This window comes from Gossypium arboreum, chromosome 2 (assembly GCF_025698485.1).
Source record: "Gossypium arboreum isolate Shixiya-1 chromosome 2, ASM2569848v2, whole genome shotgun sequence".
Taxonomy (NCBI): domain Eukaryota; kingdom Viridiplantae; phylum Streptophyta; class Magnoliopsida; order Malvales; family Malvaceae; genus Gossypium; species Gossypium arboreum.
The window spans coordinates 412,748-428,860 of record NC_069071.1 but is presented as its reverse complement, the minus strand read 5'-3'; the positions used below and the strand labels follow the sequence as shown (position 1 = coordinate 428,860).

At 32.5% G+C, this 16,113-nt stretch overlaps 3 protein-coding genes across 3 annotated transcripts; 1 reads left to right on the top strand and 2 right to left on the bottom strand.

The window, feature by feature from the left end:
* The first annotated feature begins 8 nt into the window (after positions 1–8).
* On the top strand, positions 9–3,680 carry LOC108489670 (rac-like GTP-binding protein RHO1). Its single transcript, XM_017794358.2, has 7 exons — positions 9–453; positions 1,694–1,781; positions 1,869–1,978; positions 2,093–2,156; positions 2,726–2,790; positions 3,077–3,142; positions 3,219–3,680. Exons 1-7 carry the CDS (start codon positions 349–351, stop codon positions 3,309–3,311), a joined length of 591 nt encoding a protein of 196 aa, XP_017649847.1. The 5' UTR covers positions 9–348; the 3' UTR covers positions 3,312–3,680.
* A 391-nt stretch (positions 3,681–4,071) lies between these two features.
* LOC108489663 (uncharacterized) lies at positions 4,072–7,269 on the bottom strand. The gene is made up of 3 exons (XM_017794349.2): positions 6,888–7,269; positions 5,130–5,475; positions 4,072–5,016 (listed from the first exon to the last, which is right to left on the bottom strand). The coding sequence occupies exons 1-3, from the start codon at positions 6,966–6,968 to the stop codon at positions 4,466–4,468; spliced, it is 978 nt and encodes a 325-aa protein (XP_017649838.1). The 5' UTR covers positions 6,969–7,269; the 3' UTR covers positions 4,072–4,465.
* Positions 7,270–8,564: 1,295 nt separating this feature from the next.
* Positions 8,565–9,625, bottom strand: LOC108486333 (heavy metal-associated isoprenylated plant protein 27). Its single transcript, XM_017790337.2, has 2 exons — positions 9,226–9,625; positions 8,565–9,141 (listed from the first exon to the last, which is right to left on the bottom strand). Exons 1-2 carry the CDS (start codon positions 9,304–9,306, stop codon positions 8,755–8,757), a joined length of 468 nt encoding a protein of 155 aa, XP_017645826.1. The 5' UTR covers positions 9,307–9,625; the 3' UTR covers positions 8,565–8,754.
* Positions 9,626–16,113: the final 6,488 nt, after the last annotated feature.

Sequence of the window (16,113 nt, the reverse complement as noted above, 5' to 3'; positions counted from 1 at the left end):
CCAAACAAATTCAGGGGAAAAAATGAAATTAGTTGGAGAAGATTGGTTAGCTCCATGAACGATTCAAACGGCATGTTTTTCCCGGTCCTAAATAATCAAAATCAAAAACGAAAATTTTGCCCCTTTCTCTCTAATTTTTCAATTTTAGGGTTTCCTTCAACATTTTTTTTCCTTCCCTTTACTGTTAATCGGTGAAAAGAATATGCAATGCCGTTTCTTAATTAAAGAAAAAAAGGAATAATTTTATTAGGGATTTCGAAATTTGGTCCTCAGGTGTTAAGATCTGAGGCTAATCTTTTCATTAAAAATTAAAAAAAAAAACATTAAAAATAAAAAAAGAAGAAGAAAATGAGTGGCAGCGCTGCAAGGTTTATAAAATGCGTGACTGTTGGTGATGGTGCTGTTGGTAAAACTTGTTTGCTGATTTCCTACACCAGCAACAGTTTCCCCACGGTATTTTTTTTCCCTTTTTTTTGGTAATTTAATGTTTTGTTCTTTTTAATTGTTACTATGTTATTTTAAGAAAAATTATAGTTTGGGTTTTTAGTATGAACTAGTTTCTATGAATTGGGTAGGAATTTTCTATTTGTTGTTTTATTTTGGATTGAATGAGGATTCTATGATTGAAGTTTCTGTGTGTGTGTCTATGCAAGTCTTGTGTTGTAAACGTTTGTTGAACTCTCAATACTTGATGGATAGAGTGAAAAAAAATCGATTTTTGAGGAGAAAATAACGCTAGGAGAGCTTGTTTTCTTAAGGGTTTGATTTGGCTAAACTCCGGGTTTAGTCAAGTCCAAAGTAGCTACCGGATAGACGAGTCTTAGACCAAAAGATATGTTTGTTTAGTTCCCAAGACCTGTTGGATCGAGTGAAAAGGATTTCGATTTTCGAGCAGAGAAAATAACCCTAGGAGAGCTTGTTTTCTTAAGGATCTAATTCGGCTAAACTTCGGGTTTAGTGGTGGTCTTGAAAGGTGATGTTTTGTTGTCAGATTTTGGATTAAATGAGGATTAAAGATTGGTTTTTCGTATGCAATTGTTGTGTTGTAAATATTTGTTGAGCTCCCTAAACTTATTGGATTGAATGAAAAGGATTTCGATTTTTGAGTGGAGAAAATACTGGTAGGAGAGCTTGCTTTCTTAAGGGTCTAATTCGGCTAAACTCCGGGTTTAGTTAAGTTCAATGTAGCTACCAGATAGGGGGAGTCTTGATTGAAAATACCACTAGGAGAGCTTGCTTTCGTAAGGGTCTAATTTGGCTAAACTTCGGGTTTATTAAGACCAATGTAGCTACCGGATAGGGGGTCTTGAAAGGTAATGTTTTGTTGTCTGATTTTTGGACTAAATGAGGATATTCGAGTGCAGAAAATACCATTAGGAGAGCTTGCCCTTTAAGGGTCTAATTCGGCTAAACTCCGGGTTTAGGTCAAGTCCAATGTAGCTACCGGATAGAGGGGTCTTAGGCCAAAAGATATGTTTGTTGAGCTGATTTTATTAGTGAATTCGGTTTGAGAAAACCTTGTCAAACTTTTTCGGCTTTACAGTGTACTGAATTCGGATCTTTGATAGTAAACAATATGAATGTTCTCTCTTTTTTATACTTTTGATTCATAATCTGTTATAAGATTTTTCTGTGATATACCAAGGATATGTTTACCCTTTTTCTTACATTTCTTCGTTATGGTGTAAAACAGGATTATGTGCCAACCGTTTTCGACAATTTCAGTGCGAATGTTGTTGTCAACGGGAGTACTGTTAATCTCGGGTTGTGGGATACTGCAGGTACTTTGCACTTTTTTCGTTATTAGAACCATTGTGGAGATTTTCAGTCCTATTCGGTGATTCTCGGTTTGTAATTCCGGACAACAGGACAAGAGGATTATAACCGATTAAGACCCTTGAGTTATCGTGGGGCTGATGTGTTCATATTGGCGTTTTCCCTCATTAGTAAGGCGAGTTACGAAAATGTTTCTAAAAAGGTTAGGCTACAAGGCAATGCAGATATATAAAATTTCAAACAAAGAGGAGTGCTTTTGGATACTGACTTTCGATTTATTGTTCCCTGATAATTGTCTTCTTGGTTTTCTTTGCAGTGGATTCCGGAGTTAAACCATTACGCCCCCGGCGTTCTGATTGTTCTTGTTGGAACTAAGCTTGGTAGGTGAAAACATTAAGTGCACTTTAACTCCCTTCTGAAGGTCGTGCAACAGGAAGGGGTAAAGGCTCTTATATTAAGAGTTTGATTGCATTTTGTCTCCCCACCAAAAAAAGAGCAATTTAGTCCCTTTAGGTTCAATCAAAGAGCAAACTGGTGATTTTGTTAAAAATTCCATTCATTTTTATTATTAAAACTAGTCCTTATACGACAGCATGAGGTATACGTAGCATGTCATGTTTAACTATTTGGTTATTCTATTAGTTACATTAGTTTTTAACAATAAAAATGGATAAAATTTTTAATAGAAAGGACTAGCTTGCTTTTTAATCTAAGATATAAGGATTAATTTATCCTTTTTTTAGTAGAGGAGGTAAAATGCAATGACTCCTAGTACAACGGCCTCTATGGTACTTTTACCAACAGGAAGGATATTAGTCTTATAACGGTTCTCGATAGTTTTGTGCTGCAAATTTTAGTGAATTGTTGAGTAATGGTCCATGAATACTCATGTTTATACGTGCGTTGTAGTGTTCATTCTTTTTTTTATTTTTGTTTCCGAACAAACTAGATCTCCGGGACGATAAGCAGTACCTTAATGATCATCCTGGAGCTGTGCCGATTTCTGCAGCTCAGGTAACAATCTTCGTATTAATCCATTTTTTTCCGGTAAAAATAACACGGAGTTCCCTGCAGTAGGAGTCAAATTGCATTTTTTCCAGGCAGTTCACGTGTAAAAATGAATGGAATTAAGTCAGTTTGTTCTTTGATCTATTGTATAAGGACTAATTTGTCCATTTTTTGAGTAAAAGGGGCAAAATGTAATTCAACCCCTAATATAAAGGTCTCCATGGTATTTTTACCATACTTTTCCAGAAATATTCTGTTAAAACTAACCCTTTTTTCTTCCCGAATCCGCAAGGGAGAGGAACTGAGGAAGCAGATTGATGCACCCGCTTATATCGAATGCAGTGCAAAGTCACAGCAGGTATCTATTGTTTTCATAAACTGTACATATAACAGAATACGCTTTATACTAACGGTATTTATCAATTTTACTACAGAACGTGAAGTCGGTTTTCGATTCAGCCATTAAAATCGTTCTTCAACCTCCTAAACAGAAGAAAAAGAAGAATAAACCATGCTCGATAATGTGAGTAGAAACAGAAAATGTAGAACCCCGTTCTTTCCCTTTCTTTTCTTGCACTCGAAGAAATTAGAAGTACCCCGGATTTTGATCTCCCAAACCGACACAACCAAGGATCATCGCGAAGCATCTTATGGTTCAGTAGTATATTATGTTATTGCAACTCCTTTGTCATCTCTAATTGTTCGAAATGAAATAGATCGATGTTAGTTAGGGAACTGCTCGGGCAGTCTTTAATTTGATCGTTTTGTATCGATTTATGTTCGTGTTTTTCGTTTTTCTATTCTCAGTTTATTGTAAATCGTTCGTTTTGGATTGAAACAAGTCCCTTTCATCTGCTGCATATATATGATCTGTTTATGCCTATTTATAAGCACAATCATCAGGCACCAGTACCAGTGTGTTGTATGATTGTTTTGATGCCTCTTTTTAATCATCCTTTTCGTGTAAGTCATTTTCATATTGCATATTTCGTAAACCTAATTTCTTTTGTTAGGATTAATTTAATTTGGCAATTAGATTTATTTTAGTTTTTGAATTATATACATATATATTAACTTGTAACAATCCTAAGTATTTTAGAAAATTATCAAAACTAAAACTAATGTGAACAAGAAATGATCCTTATTTTTATTAAATCCATATTTAAAATTTTTATTCTTTGTTTTAATACACAATTTAAAACATGAATTTTTATTTTAATTTCAAAATAAAATAACACTAATTTAGTCATATTAATAAAAAAACTATTCAATTTCACTAGCATCATATTCACCATAAGCACAAAAGCCCCGATGAATTGCAAGAAAATAGGAAATTAAGTTCAACATGATCATATGAACAAAGAGCGATACCCATATTACTAGAAAGAATTGAATTTTGTAATACATCAATAACCTCTTTCTCTTTTTTCACCAATAATGGTTTAAAAAGAAAAAGCCCTCAGTAGCCATCTTTTTTTACTTTTTTCTAAGGGGTCGCCGCACAAAATTTATCCTCTCCTCAAATTGGGGGTCCTAATTCCCAACATTAAAACGAAATTAAGGAGCTGAAATGCTGGCAACAAACCCTTCACACTTTCAGCACCATGAACTAAAATTAACCACTATTTTTTTTCTAGTTTCTCACACTTTGCATGCCTTTTTCTCATGTGCAAAATATAGTTCAGAACGGTACCGTGAATGGTAATGCGTATATATCGGCCTCGGGCAAGAAGCAAGCACGTGGCCAAGTTGTCGAGCTCATTTGGTTAGAGTTAAGATTTCCATCTTTGTGGGTTTTAACCTCAGTGTTGAGGTTTTGCTTCTTCTGAACCAGCCAGTCATCATCGCCAGAACTGGTTGACTCGCTTTGCAGTGTAGGCATAACCCAATCCTCCACAAGGTTTTTGAATTGTAAAGCTAATTTCGGAGGGCAAGTGGTACACAAGTTTGACAGCGTTGGCACCTTGGCATTATGAGCAAGAGTTTCTGACGTGAGAGAAGAGGAGCAAGCTTTTTCTTTGCCGAGCTTGAAAGTTAGCTCCGGGCGTTTAATATCTGAAGTCGAACAAGGTTGTTCTTCCAGTTCTTTGCCTGGTCTAGGAGCATGCTCATGCACCCGTTGAACAAAGGCCTCATCAGTGTTTCCTGAGGTAGAGCAAGGCTGTTCCTTGCTGGGTAGCACTTCAGGATCTTTATGCCTTTGGGAAGGCAATCGGATCCGGATAATGCTTCCTTCACATTAATAATAACAATTTGAATACACAACATCAGTGCCCATGTGAAGCAAACAAACCCAACAAGTAAACAGCCTCCCTCAGGAAAGGAAGAGATACAAACACACTCACCAGGATTTTGCCCACTGTCGGGAGGCGAGCTCAGCTTCTGTCTTTTACTGCTGTTAAGGGTGCTATCGGAAGAGTTCTGTGGTCCAACCGCCTGACCATGTTCTTCAGTAAGCGTACTCTTCTCAAAACATTCCACTTCGTTCTCTCTTTTCTTTTGACGGTCTCCTCCTTTTTGATCTTCTTTGCTCCTCTCGTCTTTATGCCTTTTCTTATGACCACGCTTTTTACTTTCAGCTTCACCACTGTCCCGAGACTTATCTCTTTCTTTCTTCTCCCGTTTTTTCTCTTTCTTCTCCTTCTTTTCTTTCTTCCTTTCCTTCTTGGCCTTCTCTTCTTCTCTCTTAATCTTCAAATTACAAGACAAAGTGTCAGTTTATGACCACAAAGGGGAAGCCAATACAAAGAAGCTAAACAGTAGCAAAAGAACACAAGCAGGCAGAGAACAAATGTGCAACAAGAACAAATACAAGTGAGGTTGTCCCTCCTTCACTGTTGCTAAAAAATACACTCATCAAAGATGTAAGCTTCACAGTATATTAAATGATTCCATTATATAAGTTGCATGATTCTTTGTTCAATTCTCCAGTGCAAATTAACATGGAGCTTTAGTACAAGCTAGGTTTCATTTTCAAATTACAAGAGCAAGTGTTAGTTTATGAGCACACAGGGGAAGCCAATACAAAGAAGCTAACCACTAGTGAAAGAACACAAGCAGACCTAGAACCAATGTGCAGCAAGAACAAATTGAAGTTAAAGTGTCCCTCTTTCAATGTTACTAATTAAAAAGAAAGTCAGAAGATGTAAGCTTCATGATCCATTAAATGATATTTCCTATTATATAACTTGCATGATTCTTTGTTCCATTCTCCAGAGTAAATTTACATGCAGCTTTGGTACAAGTTAGGTTTCATGTTCAAGCAACATTTCACCATGGGCAAAATGCAATTCCACTAGATTCTAGCTAATACAAAGGAAGAAGCTAAACTGTAGTGAAAGAACACAAGCAGGCCTAGAACCAATGTGCAGCAAGAACAAATCGAAGTGAAAGAGGGACTCTTTCACTGTTACTAATGAATAAAAAACTCATTGAAGATATAAGCTTCATAATCTGTTAAATGATTCCCATTATATAACTTGCATGATTTTTTGTTCCAGTCTCCAGTTTAAATTTACATGCAGCTTTAGCACAAGCTAGGTTTCATTTTCAAGCAACATTCCACCATGTGCAAAACACAATTTCACAAAATTCTAGCTTATATCTTCACAGTTTCAAATTTAAGCTTCAGTAGAACTTCCATACAATTGCACACCCAAATATAAATATACTTCATTACACATTCACAGAGTTCCTTTATTGATACTGAACTAATAATAAACAATCAGCATCACTTTGTTTCTTGAATAATTTGGGTTCATTTTCTCAATAGTTAAACCTTAACTCACTAAAAGATCTCCGTTTATTTTACAAGAAACCCAGAAAACCAACACACAGCCAGTGCGCTAAGGGAACGGTTACATAAGAAATTTCTCTCGATCATTTATACAATCTTTTTACAGCTTTCATATCCATAACATAACAGTAAACATCTTAATCAGAATTTAGAACTCTCTGATACAAACTTTCTGGTCCTTTCGCTATACAATCAAAAAGCAAAGCTACCGAGGGAATCGAATTACACAGCAGTAGTAGTCGAGCAAAAAGGGGTAAAAAAACCCAACAATACATTGAACCCGATTGAGGGATTTTGCTCAACAAACCTTAATCGATTCAATTAGTGCCTCATCGCGGATTCCGTTCTTTACGTACCCCGGTGGAGGATACGGAAAACACCGAGACATCTGTTGATTCACCAACAACAACAATAAACGGAAAAACGTAACCCTAGCTCGAATAAGATCGGGATCGGATCAAGAAACGGAAAAAAAATAATAATTTTTAACTCTAAAATCTTTGGGCGATATTAATGAAAACCCCGAATTTATCCCGCCAAAACCCGAAAAATATTTGAAAAAGAAAAAAGCTAATTAAAAGAGGGACGATTCACAGATTAGGGTTTGAAGAGAGAAGACGCTCTTTTCTAGATCTAATCGAAGAGAGAAGGGGAGGCTTTTTGGATCCAAAACGTGAAGGAAACGGCCAAGAGGGGTATTTATAGGGAATTTGACCCCTTCTTTAGGGAAATTAGCGGTGAAACGACGGCGTTTTTAGGTAAAGCGTTTTAGGAGGTTGTTTGGAAACAAGAGAGAAACTATTCTCATTTACTACCGTAATTGAACCGTCTAATGGATAAGATTTCTTGTTCCTCATATTATAATTTTTTAAATAATTTATATATATATAAATTTTAAAATGCCCTATTATTTATCTATATTATTTTATATTATGTTTTAATTGTGTTTACTGGACCAAACTTAGTTTAACTATGTTCTTTCATAATAAGTACATAATAATGTGTGAAAATTTATATTTCTAGACAATAATTAATTCCGCACATATGTGGTAGAAGATAAAAGCAAGGAAATTAAGCTTAAATGCAATGAGTGAGAAGTTTAAAGAGAGGAAGGTGTACTTAAGATATCTATGATATTTCAGAATGTTCGATTTTTGTTGTTGTTGTTTGTCTGTGTGTTTGATTGATATTGTTGGTTCATTGATCTAACTAGTGATCAGTTTGTTGGTTGAGCAACAGAACACCTTCTAATAATGCAGTTGACAACTGCTTGCCTTACTAATTGATTTGTTCTCTTGTATACAATTGGTTATGCCGAGTGTTTTGGATCTTGTGGGTCCAAACTTTTCATTTGTTGTATTGTAACAACTTGTTAATATAACAAGTTGTATACAAAATCAAAGGTCCAAATATGGTACGGTTATTTTACTATGCTCAAATTTGGTATTTAGTTTTTATACTTTAATTTGACATAATGTTATTTCTCTATTTTTAGATGTTACTAATCCATGTTATAGGCTTGCGAGGTAGAAGCTAGTAAAGAAGTTGTGAGGCCAAGACTTTGCAAGTCCTTTACCTTGTAAACCTATAACATGACAAACACGTACTGGGACTACACTCGTGACAATGATAAATATCTGTCATCCGTACATTACATTTATCTATTGTCTTAACATGTTATTTGCCCCATCTTAACCTGTTTCACTATATAAAATTACCATTTTATCCTTATATATATAAACTATTAAAAAGATAAAAATCTAATATAGAAAATAGTAAATTTAGTATTATTCATCTCATTCCATTGCTATCCCTATTCGAGACCAAGAAAATGAATCTTTATCTATACTCATACCCTCAACCATCACTTTCTCACTTCTCGTGCTCAAACCTATTAGAAAACCCGAATATACTATCTTTTACGACTCCTCATCCATTATATAAACCATCACAAACCACCACAATTCCAACATGGTATCGATAATAATAAAATATACCAAAAATATATTTTCGTTTTCTAATATAATATACAAAATGCAAAGCGGGATCCAACATTTTCCTAACAAAAGCACACTAATAATAATGTACAAAGATTAAATAAATAAATAAAAACTCGTCCAAAAAGTAAGATTAAAAAAAGCACAACCATATACAATGGTGAGGTTCATAATATTTCACATGATGACACAGGCATTTGGGTTCTCATCGCTAAACGCGGTAGTGTACTTCACTTCAAAGGAGGTAGCCCTGGCCAACTCACCGGCCTGAGGATCTCCTACCACATTCCGCACATACCCAGGCGGCGCTTTCTTATCATACGCCCCCGGTGCGTAAGGGTGCGGCACCACATCGTAAGGCACGTAAGGCCAAAACTCCACCTTCTTCCCCGTCCGATGCCTGACCCGGTCTAATACCTTATCGGGATCCACGTAACCCACCACCGTGAGCTTGCTTTGTTTAGGGTTCACCTCCACTTGCGTCACCCCTTTCATGCCTTGCACTGATTTTTTCACCTTCCTTTCGCATCCTTCGCAGTCCATCTTCACTTTTATCTCCACTGTCTGCAAAAAATAAAAACGAATATTTTAACAAAAAAAATTTAAAAAGAAGAAGTAGAAAGTTGAAGTTGAATCGCCATGGCAGACCTGGAGTGGCTTCTTTTTGAGCTTTTTATGGCTTGGCCAATCACAGTCGAAGAATTCAAAGACAGAATCAAGGAAACCCATTAAAGCATTTGAATGCTAAAAATTTACGACGTGTGCTTATATTTGTAGTGAAAGATATGGTGGAAGAAATCGTTTTCTTGAGGTTTTTAACGGAATCTGGGGCTTATGATTGATTATGAGAAGAAAGATGAACCTGGGATCTTCTGGTTACTTCGATTGCCTTTAGAGCCACCATGTTATTATATATATATAAAAGTTTTGCCACAGGAGTCTGTAAACTTGATCGGCAGATTTGGAACTTTCTAGTTTAACAATATGAACTGCTTAGCTTTACTTACAATTATTGAATGAAGTAGATGTTTATTTTTGGGTAAAGTTCTCAGTTAGAATTATGGACTGAGAAATAGTATGTATACAGAGTTTGTTCTTATTTGATTAGCCTAATATAAAAAAATAATTAATTACAAAAATGATATAGGATCTAAATTATTTACGAAGATTGAAGTGTTTTTTTGCAATAATATCGAGTATGGTCAACCTATCATGTGGCACCACCTTAAATTCAACTCAATCATATGTCGATCATTCTCAGGGACAAAAAAATAATCTTTTATGTGGTGTCCCCAGACACATTAACGGCACCAATATAATTTTTTTAAAAATACATGATAAAAAAATTTTATAATATCACCTGACATGTTAGTGATACCAATTTCATTTTTTTAAAGATCATCTGTTGTAACTCTCTGTAACTCCCTGTAACTCCAAACCCAAAAGAGAGAAAAAGAGGGTTTGTTTTACGTGGTAGATTTTTATTGTTTTTTATAAAAATCAAACCAATACCGCTAGTATATCAGATGGCACTACGATTTTTTTTGTAATGTGTGTTTTTTTATTATGTATAAAATCGAAAATACATATATTTTAAAAAAAATCATACTGATGCTGCCAATGTGTCAAGTGACACCATTTAAAAATTATTTTTTTCCTCCTTCGAGAATAATTGGCATATGATTGGGTTGAATTTAGGGTGGTGCTGCCTGACAAGTAGAGGTGTGCATGAGCCGGGCTACCTGGCTAGGCCCGAAGGCTTGCCTGAAAAATGGGAGGGTTCGGGTAAAAATATAGGCTCGAAATATGAGTTTAGGCAAAAAAATGAGGCCCGTTTGAAAAACGGGCCAAGCCTTTGGTAAACCTTTTTTGGCCAGGGCCCGCCCCGACCCGAATTATATACTAAATATATATATTTTTATTTTTAATCATATTTACATTTTATTTTTAATTTTAATATAACCACTTTTTATTATATTTTCAATTTGTATATTGTTTTAAGAATTGTTTTAGTCTCATTTTTTATTTGTTTATTGTTTTAATGTTAGTTTTTATGTTTTTAAATATATTTGATTTATTATATTTTAAAATTTTTTATTTAATGAAATAAGCTAAAAAAATTAATATAGGCTCGGGCAGGGCTCGGGCTTAACAATTTTATTTCGGGTCGGGCTTGGACAAATTTTTAGACCCATATTTTAGGCTGGGCTGGTCTCGAGCCTAGAAAACGTGCCTAAAATTTTGCCTGGGTCCGACCCTGCCCATGCACACCTCTACTGACAAGTTGGCGGCACCCAATATTACTGTAGAGAACATTCCATTTTTAAAATAATTTAGTTCCTATACTATTTTCGTAATTAATTAATTTTTTATATTATTTCAATGAAAAAAAAAACCTAAAGAACTTAAAGTATGAATAAACTTGAACTTGAATACAATCGAGTTTAAGTATACAATTTGATCAATGAGCTTAATCACCTTTGAGTATTTTCATTATGTCTCAAGCTTAAAAATTAATGATTGATCAAGTTGAATATCGAGACAATCTCATCTAAATTTTTGGTATGGTGCTTCTATGAATGGGTTGGGTTTTGAGTAATACTAATAGGAAAAAAGTTAATGGATTCAAGGTCCAATTAGGATATATATTAGTCACATCTTCTAATATTTAGTTATAGCATTGAATCCGATTAAATTTAGAATCGAATTAAGTCAAATTTGTAATTGAGATAAATTCTCTTAATATTGTTTTCTTCATCTATATAACTCGAACTCGATATTTTGCTTAATGGTATCAAGCTTCTCAACATTCGACTCAATGTCCATTATTAAGATATAATAAAAGGTGAGTGTATATGAGAGGTCTCTTTATTATAAGATTTAATCAAATTATTCTCTCTATTATTAAATAGATCAATTTAGTCCTTATGCTATTAAAAAGAACTAAATAAGACCCGGTTGAAATAGAATTAACAATTATTGTTTGAAAAAACCATTTATTGTTTAACAAAATTAATATTTTTAAAATTTTCATGGTACTATAAATAAAGCATTTTGTTCGAATTGAACTAGAATTGAAAAAAAATTTCAAGACATTGTTATACAATAAATGTTAATTTTATTACAATTTAGGCTTATTTAATTCTTTTTATTACATTAATGTTGATCTTTTCTACAATTTAGTCCAAAATAAAGTTAGGTGAGGGTGTACTTTTATATTTATGATTTTATTAAATACTAATTATGATGTAATGATCAATAAAGATAGTTTTATTCAAGATTATAATTAACTATAATTATATTCAATTAATATATATATAAAATGCCGATTGAGTCATAACTCGATTGACATGTACATTTTTGGCAATACAAGAGGACGTGGATTCGAGTGCACTAAAGCACATTATCTTCCTATTTATGGGTTGAGGAGGAATTTTGAATAATTCTAAACATTATGTCAAAAAGAGCAGATATGATACAATTTATAGTTAAATTATTAAATATATATATATTGAAATCAATAAAATCAATAATTACACTCAATTTGAACCTTCAAATTAAAATACATTTAGCAATTTATCATCTTATTATGGGCATGGGTAAACTTAGTATATTTATTATTAAATAAAAAAAATTGTGAGGTGGATGTATAATTTTATTTTCTATTAATTTATAGTTTTATCATTTTTTGAAGGGATTAAATAAAATATTTTTCATTTTTGAAGAGTTAATATATAATTTTATCATATATTAACTTTTGTCCCTCTAGATTCATCGCTGATTTGATTTCAATAAATTTCCGCTATTATTATTGGTTAACATGTTCCTAAATTAATATAAAGTTGGTATTTAGACATTGACAAATAACCCCCTGTCCCTACTTCACCATAATACTCACTATGTCATTCCAACCCTTTTTTTTTTTTTTTAAATATCCATGTTAGATGTAGGGGTGAAGCTAGAAACTTTTTTCAGTGGCTGAAATGAAATTTTAATTTTTAATAGTCTATATCTTTGTAGTTTTAAAGAATTAAATTAAATTTTTATAATTTTAGAAGAGCCAAAGTGTAATTTCACATTTATTAAATTAAAATTTTAAAAATTTCTAAAGGACCTAAACAACACTTTTCCATTTTAAGGAGGTCGGGTCCTCTGCCAGCCCCCTCTGATCAAAAGCACAGATAAGAGATATAATCTTTATAAATCTTCTATACCAATGGTGAAATTAGGGCCAAAATTAAATTACATGATTTTATGAAAGTTAAAATAGAATTTCACTATTTTATTGGATTATAGTTTTATAATTCTTAAAAATTAAATTAAAATTTTATCATTTTGAGACTAAACTGTAATTTTATGTTATACTAACAAATAACCTTATAAAATTTAATGGGTCAAACTTTAGGTTGGCCAGTCCCTTGCTCCATGCTCATGCCACATGCATGCTCATATACATGGGCGTAGATAAGGGAACAAGCAATGGTCTTGGCTTCCCAAAGATGGTAAATATGTCTTTTAATCTCTTTAAATTTTATGAAATTATAAATTAATATGATAATAAAATTGTTTTTTGATCTCCGTAAAATTTATGATTCATTTTTGGCTCTTAAAGCAAATTTCTAACTTCGGCCTTGTAACACTTAAACCCAAGCTTAGAACTTAGTGGAATTATTTGTTAATTGCTCTATGAATCTATTATAATTAGACTTAATTACGGGTCGAGTCACCCGATTCGGACCGAAAGTCCGATTAAAAAGTGAAAGGGTTGAGACAAAAATATAAACCCATTTTCTAAATGGGACAGGCCTTGGGTAAGCTTTTTTTTTGTTTGGGCCCAGCCTAAATTTGCAAAAAAAAAAAATTGTTGCTTTCACTGTTTTTGTTGTTGTTTTTGTGTCATTTTGCTATTATATTGCTACTATTTTTTGTTATTATTTAGATATTGAATAAATCTTATTTTATTGTTAATTTTGCTATTATTTAAGTAAAAATAATTTTTAAATTTATTTTCAATTTGTTTGGAAAAATTTATTTTAATATTTTAGTGTATTTGATTTATTATATTTTTTAAATTTATTTTATATAAAAAAAATAATACGGTAGAACCAGACTCGAATTTTAGTATTTTTATCTAAGTCGAATTTAACAAAATTTTAGTCTCATTTTTTGGACCGAATCATGCCCATGCTTAAGAAACGAACTTAAAATTTTATTGAGGCCCAATAGATAATGATGATGTGCAGCTATATAATAAATGATATCACATTATTATCCACAACCACCATGACAGCATATAAGCAAGCCAAGAAATTGCCTCTATAAATTTAGAAATGAGATTATGTATCCACGAAATAGAAAACAACAATGGGTTTTTTATCTCAATTTCAAACATGTTTTTGGACCATCATCTTGTTCCTTTTTATGGTTCTAAATTGTCATGTAAATGAAGCAGCTTTGGTATTGCCTAAGAATGTAACTGTAACTGCCGTTTTTGTGTTTGGTGATTCAATTGTTGATCCAGGTAACAACAACAATCTCCCAACCATAGCTAAAGGCAATTTCTTACCTTACGGTCGAGATCTCAAAGATGAACTGACTGGACAGTTCTCGAATGACAAGGTTCCTTCTGATTTTATAGGTAAAAATAAGTATATTTGTTGAGGGTTGATTAGTTCCTTTGAGAGAAGTCTTTGAAGTGTCGTCGGTTGGGCAACTGACTTGACCCCTAATGACCATAGTTATTATTTTCGGGGGAAAGTTTTGTCTCCCATGTTCTGCCAAGAACCATAGTGGGGACAAAACCCTCCCTAGGAGACAATACATTCGATTGTTGAAAAGTTCAATTGAGTAGTCCAACGAATGACACTTTGAAGAAACCAACCAACCCTCGAAAATATCTAAATAATATCCAAAACAAAGTGTTTGACCTTTGTTTTTTTTTTTTCTACTTTTTTTTTTACTTGGTAGACTTTCATTATTTGTAAAAAAATTAAACAGTGCCGCTAATGTGTTGGCAACATTATAAATTTTTTTGTAATGTGTATTTTTTATCATGTGTAAAATAAAAAATACATGTATTTTTAAAAAAATCATATTGGTGTCACCAATGTATCAAGCGGCACCACTGTAAAAATATTTTTTCCTTCCCCAAGAATGATTTGCATATGATTGGGTTAAATTTAGGATGGTGCTGCCTGACAAGTTGACGGCACCCAATATTACTAAGGAAAGTATCCCATTTTCGTAAATGATTTAAATCCTATACCATTTTTGTAGTTTTTTAATTATTTAATATTATTTTGATAAAAAAATTGAAAAACTTAAGTTACGAATGAACTTGAACTTAAATACAATCGAGTTTAAATATAAAATGTAATGAATAAGTTTAATCAACTTTGAATATTTTTATTATGTCTCAAGCTTAAAAATTAATGTTTGATCGAGTCAAAGTCTCATCTTAATTTTTGATACAGTGCTTCACTCTTGCTTACTATGGTCCAACTTCTATAAATGGGCCAGGTTTTGAGTAATAATGAGAAGAAAAAAAAGTAAATGGATTCAAGGTCTAATCAATTAGGATATATATTTAGTAATTTTATATTAGATTCCGATTAAATTTAAAATCTAATTAAGTCAAATTTTTAAATAGGATAAATTCTCTTAGTATTGGTTTTACATCTATATGGCTCGAACTTGAGATTTTGCTTAAAGGTATCAAGCTTCTTACTATTCGACTCGACGTCCATTAGTAAGATATAATAAAAAGTAAATGTACATGAGAGGTCTCACTATTATAGGGATTTAATCAAATTATTCTCTCTATTGTTAAATAGATCAATTTAGTCCTTATATTATTAAAAAGAACTAAATAAGACCGAGTTGAAATAGAATTAATATTTATTGTATAAAAAATACCATTTATTGTTTAACGAGTTAATATTTTCTTTTAAAAAAAAATTATGGTTCTATACAGGGGCAGAGCCAGAATTTTTTTTTTGGGGGGCAGAATAAAGTTGTATGTTTTTATGATGGAAAAAGTGAAATTGGTGAATTTTAATAACCTATATCTTTATAATTTTTAATAGATTAAATCAATTTTTTCTCATTCTTGGGGGCCAAAGTGTAATTTTATTATATACTAATTTAAAATTTTTTAAATTATAAAACGACTAAAGGTGAAATTTTATATTTTAGGGGTGGCCGGGGCCATTGCCATTGCTCGCACCTGATTTTATAAATGAAATGTTTTATTTGGATTTGAACCATAATTGAAAAAAATTCAAGGCATTTTTATACAATAAATGTTAACTATATTACAATTTAAACTTATTTAATTTTTTTAATATTATAGAGACTAAATCGATCTATTTAATAATAGAGGACTAAATTAATCCGTCTTTATAATATAGGGACCTCTCAAATACATTAATCTATAATAAACTCACTAACTACAATAAATATACTCAAAAATTAGGGGACTTTGTATTTAATGCGTTTTTAGACCATAAATTTGTTAGTTTTAATAAAATTACTAAA

What these genes read in the sequence shown, in the direction of transcription:
- LOC108486333 (XM_017790337.2), bottom strand. Translation starts at nt 9,306, where the DNA reads ATGGGTTTCCTTGATTCTGTCTTTGAATTCTTCGACTGTGATTGGCCA. An exon ending in TCAAAAAGAAGCCACTCCAG is followed by an intron (nt 9,142 to 9,225) that starts GTCTGCCATGGC and finishes TATTTTTTGCAG; the next exon opens with ACAGTGGAGATAAAAGTGAA.
- LOC108489663 (XM_017794349.2), bottom strand. Translation starts at nt 6,968, where the DNA reads ATGTCTCGGTGTTTTCCGTATCCTCCACCGGGGTACGTAAAGAACGGA. An exon ending in CACTAATTGAATCGATTAAG is followed by an intron (nt 5,476 to 6,887) that starts GTTTGTTGAGCA and finishes TGTAATTTGAAG; the next exon opens with ATTAAGAGAGAAGAAGAGAA. An exon ending in CGACAGTGGGCAAAATCCTG is followed by an intron (nt 5,017 to 5,129) that starts GTGAGTGTGTTT and finishes ATTAATGTGAAG; the next exon opens with GAAGCATTATCCGGATCCGA.
- LOC108489670 (XM_017794358.2), top strand. Translation starts at nt 349, where the DNA reads ATGAGTGGCAGCGCTGCAAGGTTTATAAAATGCGTGACTGTTGGTGAT. An exon ending in TCTTGTTGGAACTAAGCTTG is followed by an intron (nt 2,157 to 2,725) that starts GTAGGTGAAAAC and finishes CGAACAAACTAG; the next exon opens with ATCTCCGGGACGATAAGCAG. An exon ending in GCAGTGCAAAGTCACAGCAG is followed by an intron (nt 3,143 to 3,218) that starts GTATCTATTGTT and finishes ATTTTACTACAG; the next exon opens with AACGTGAAGTCGGTTTTCGA.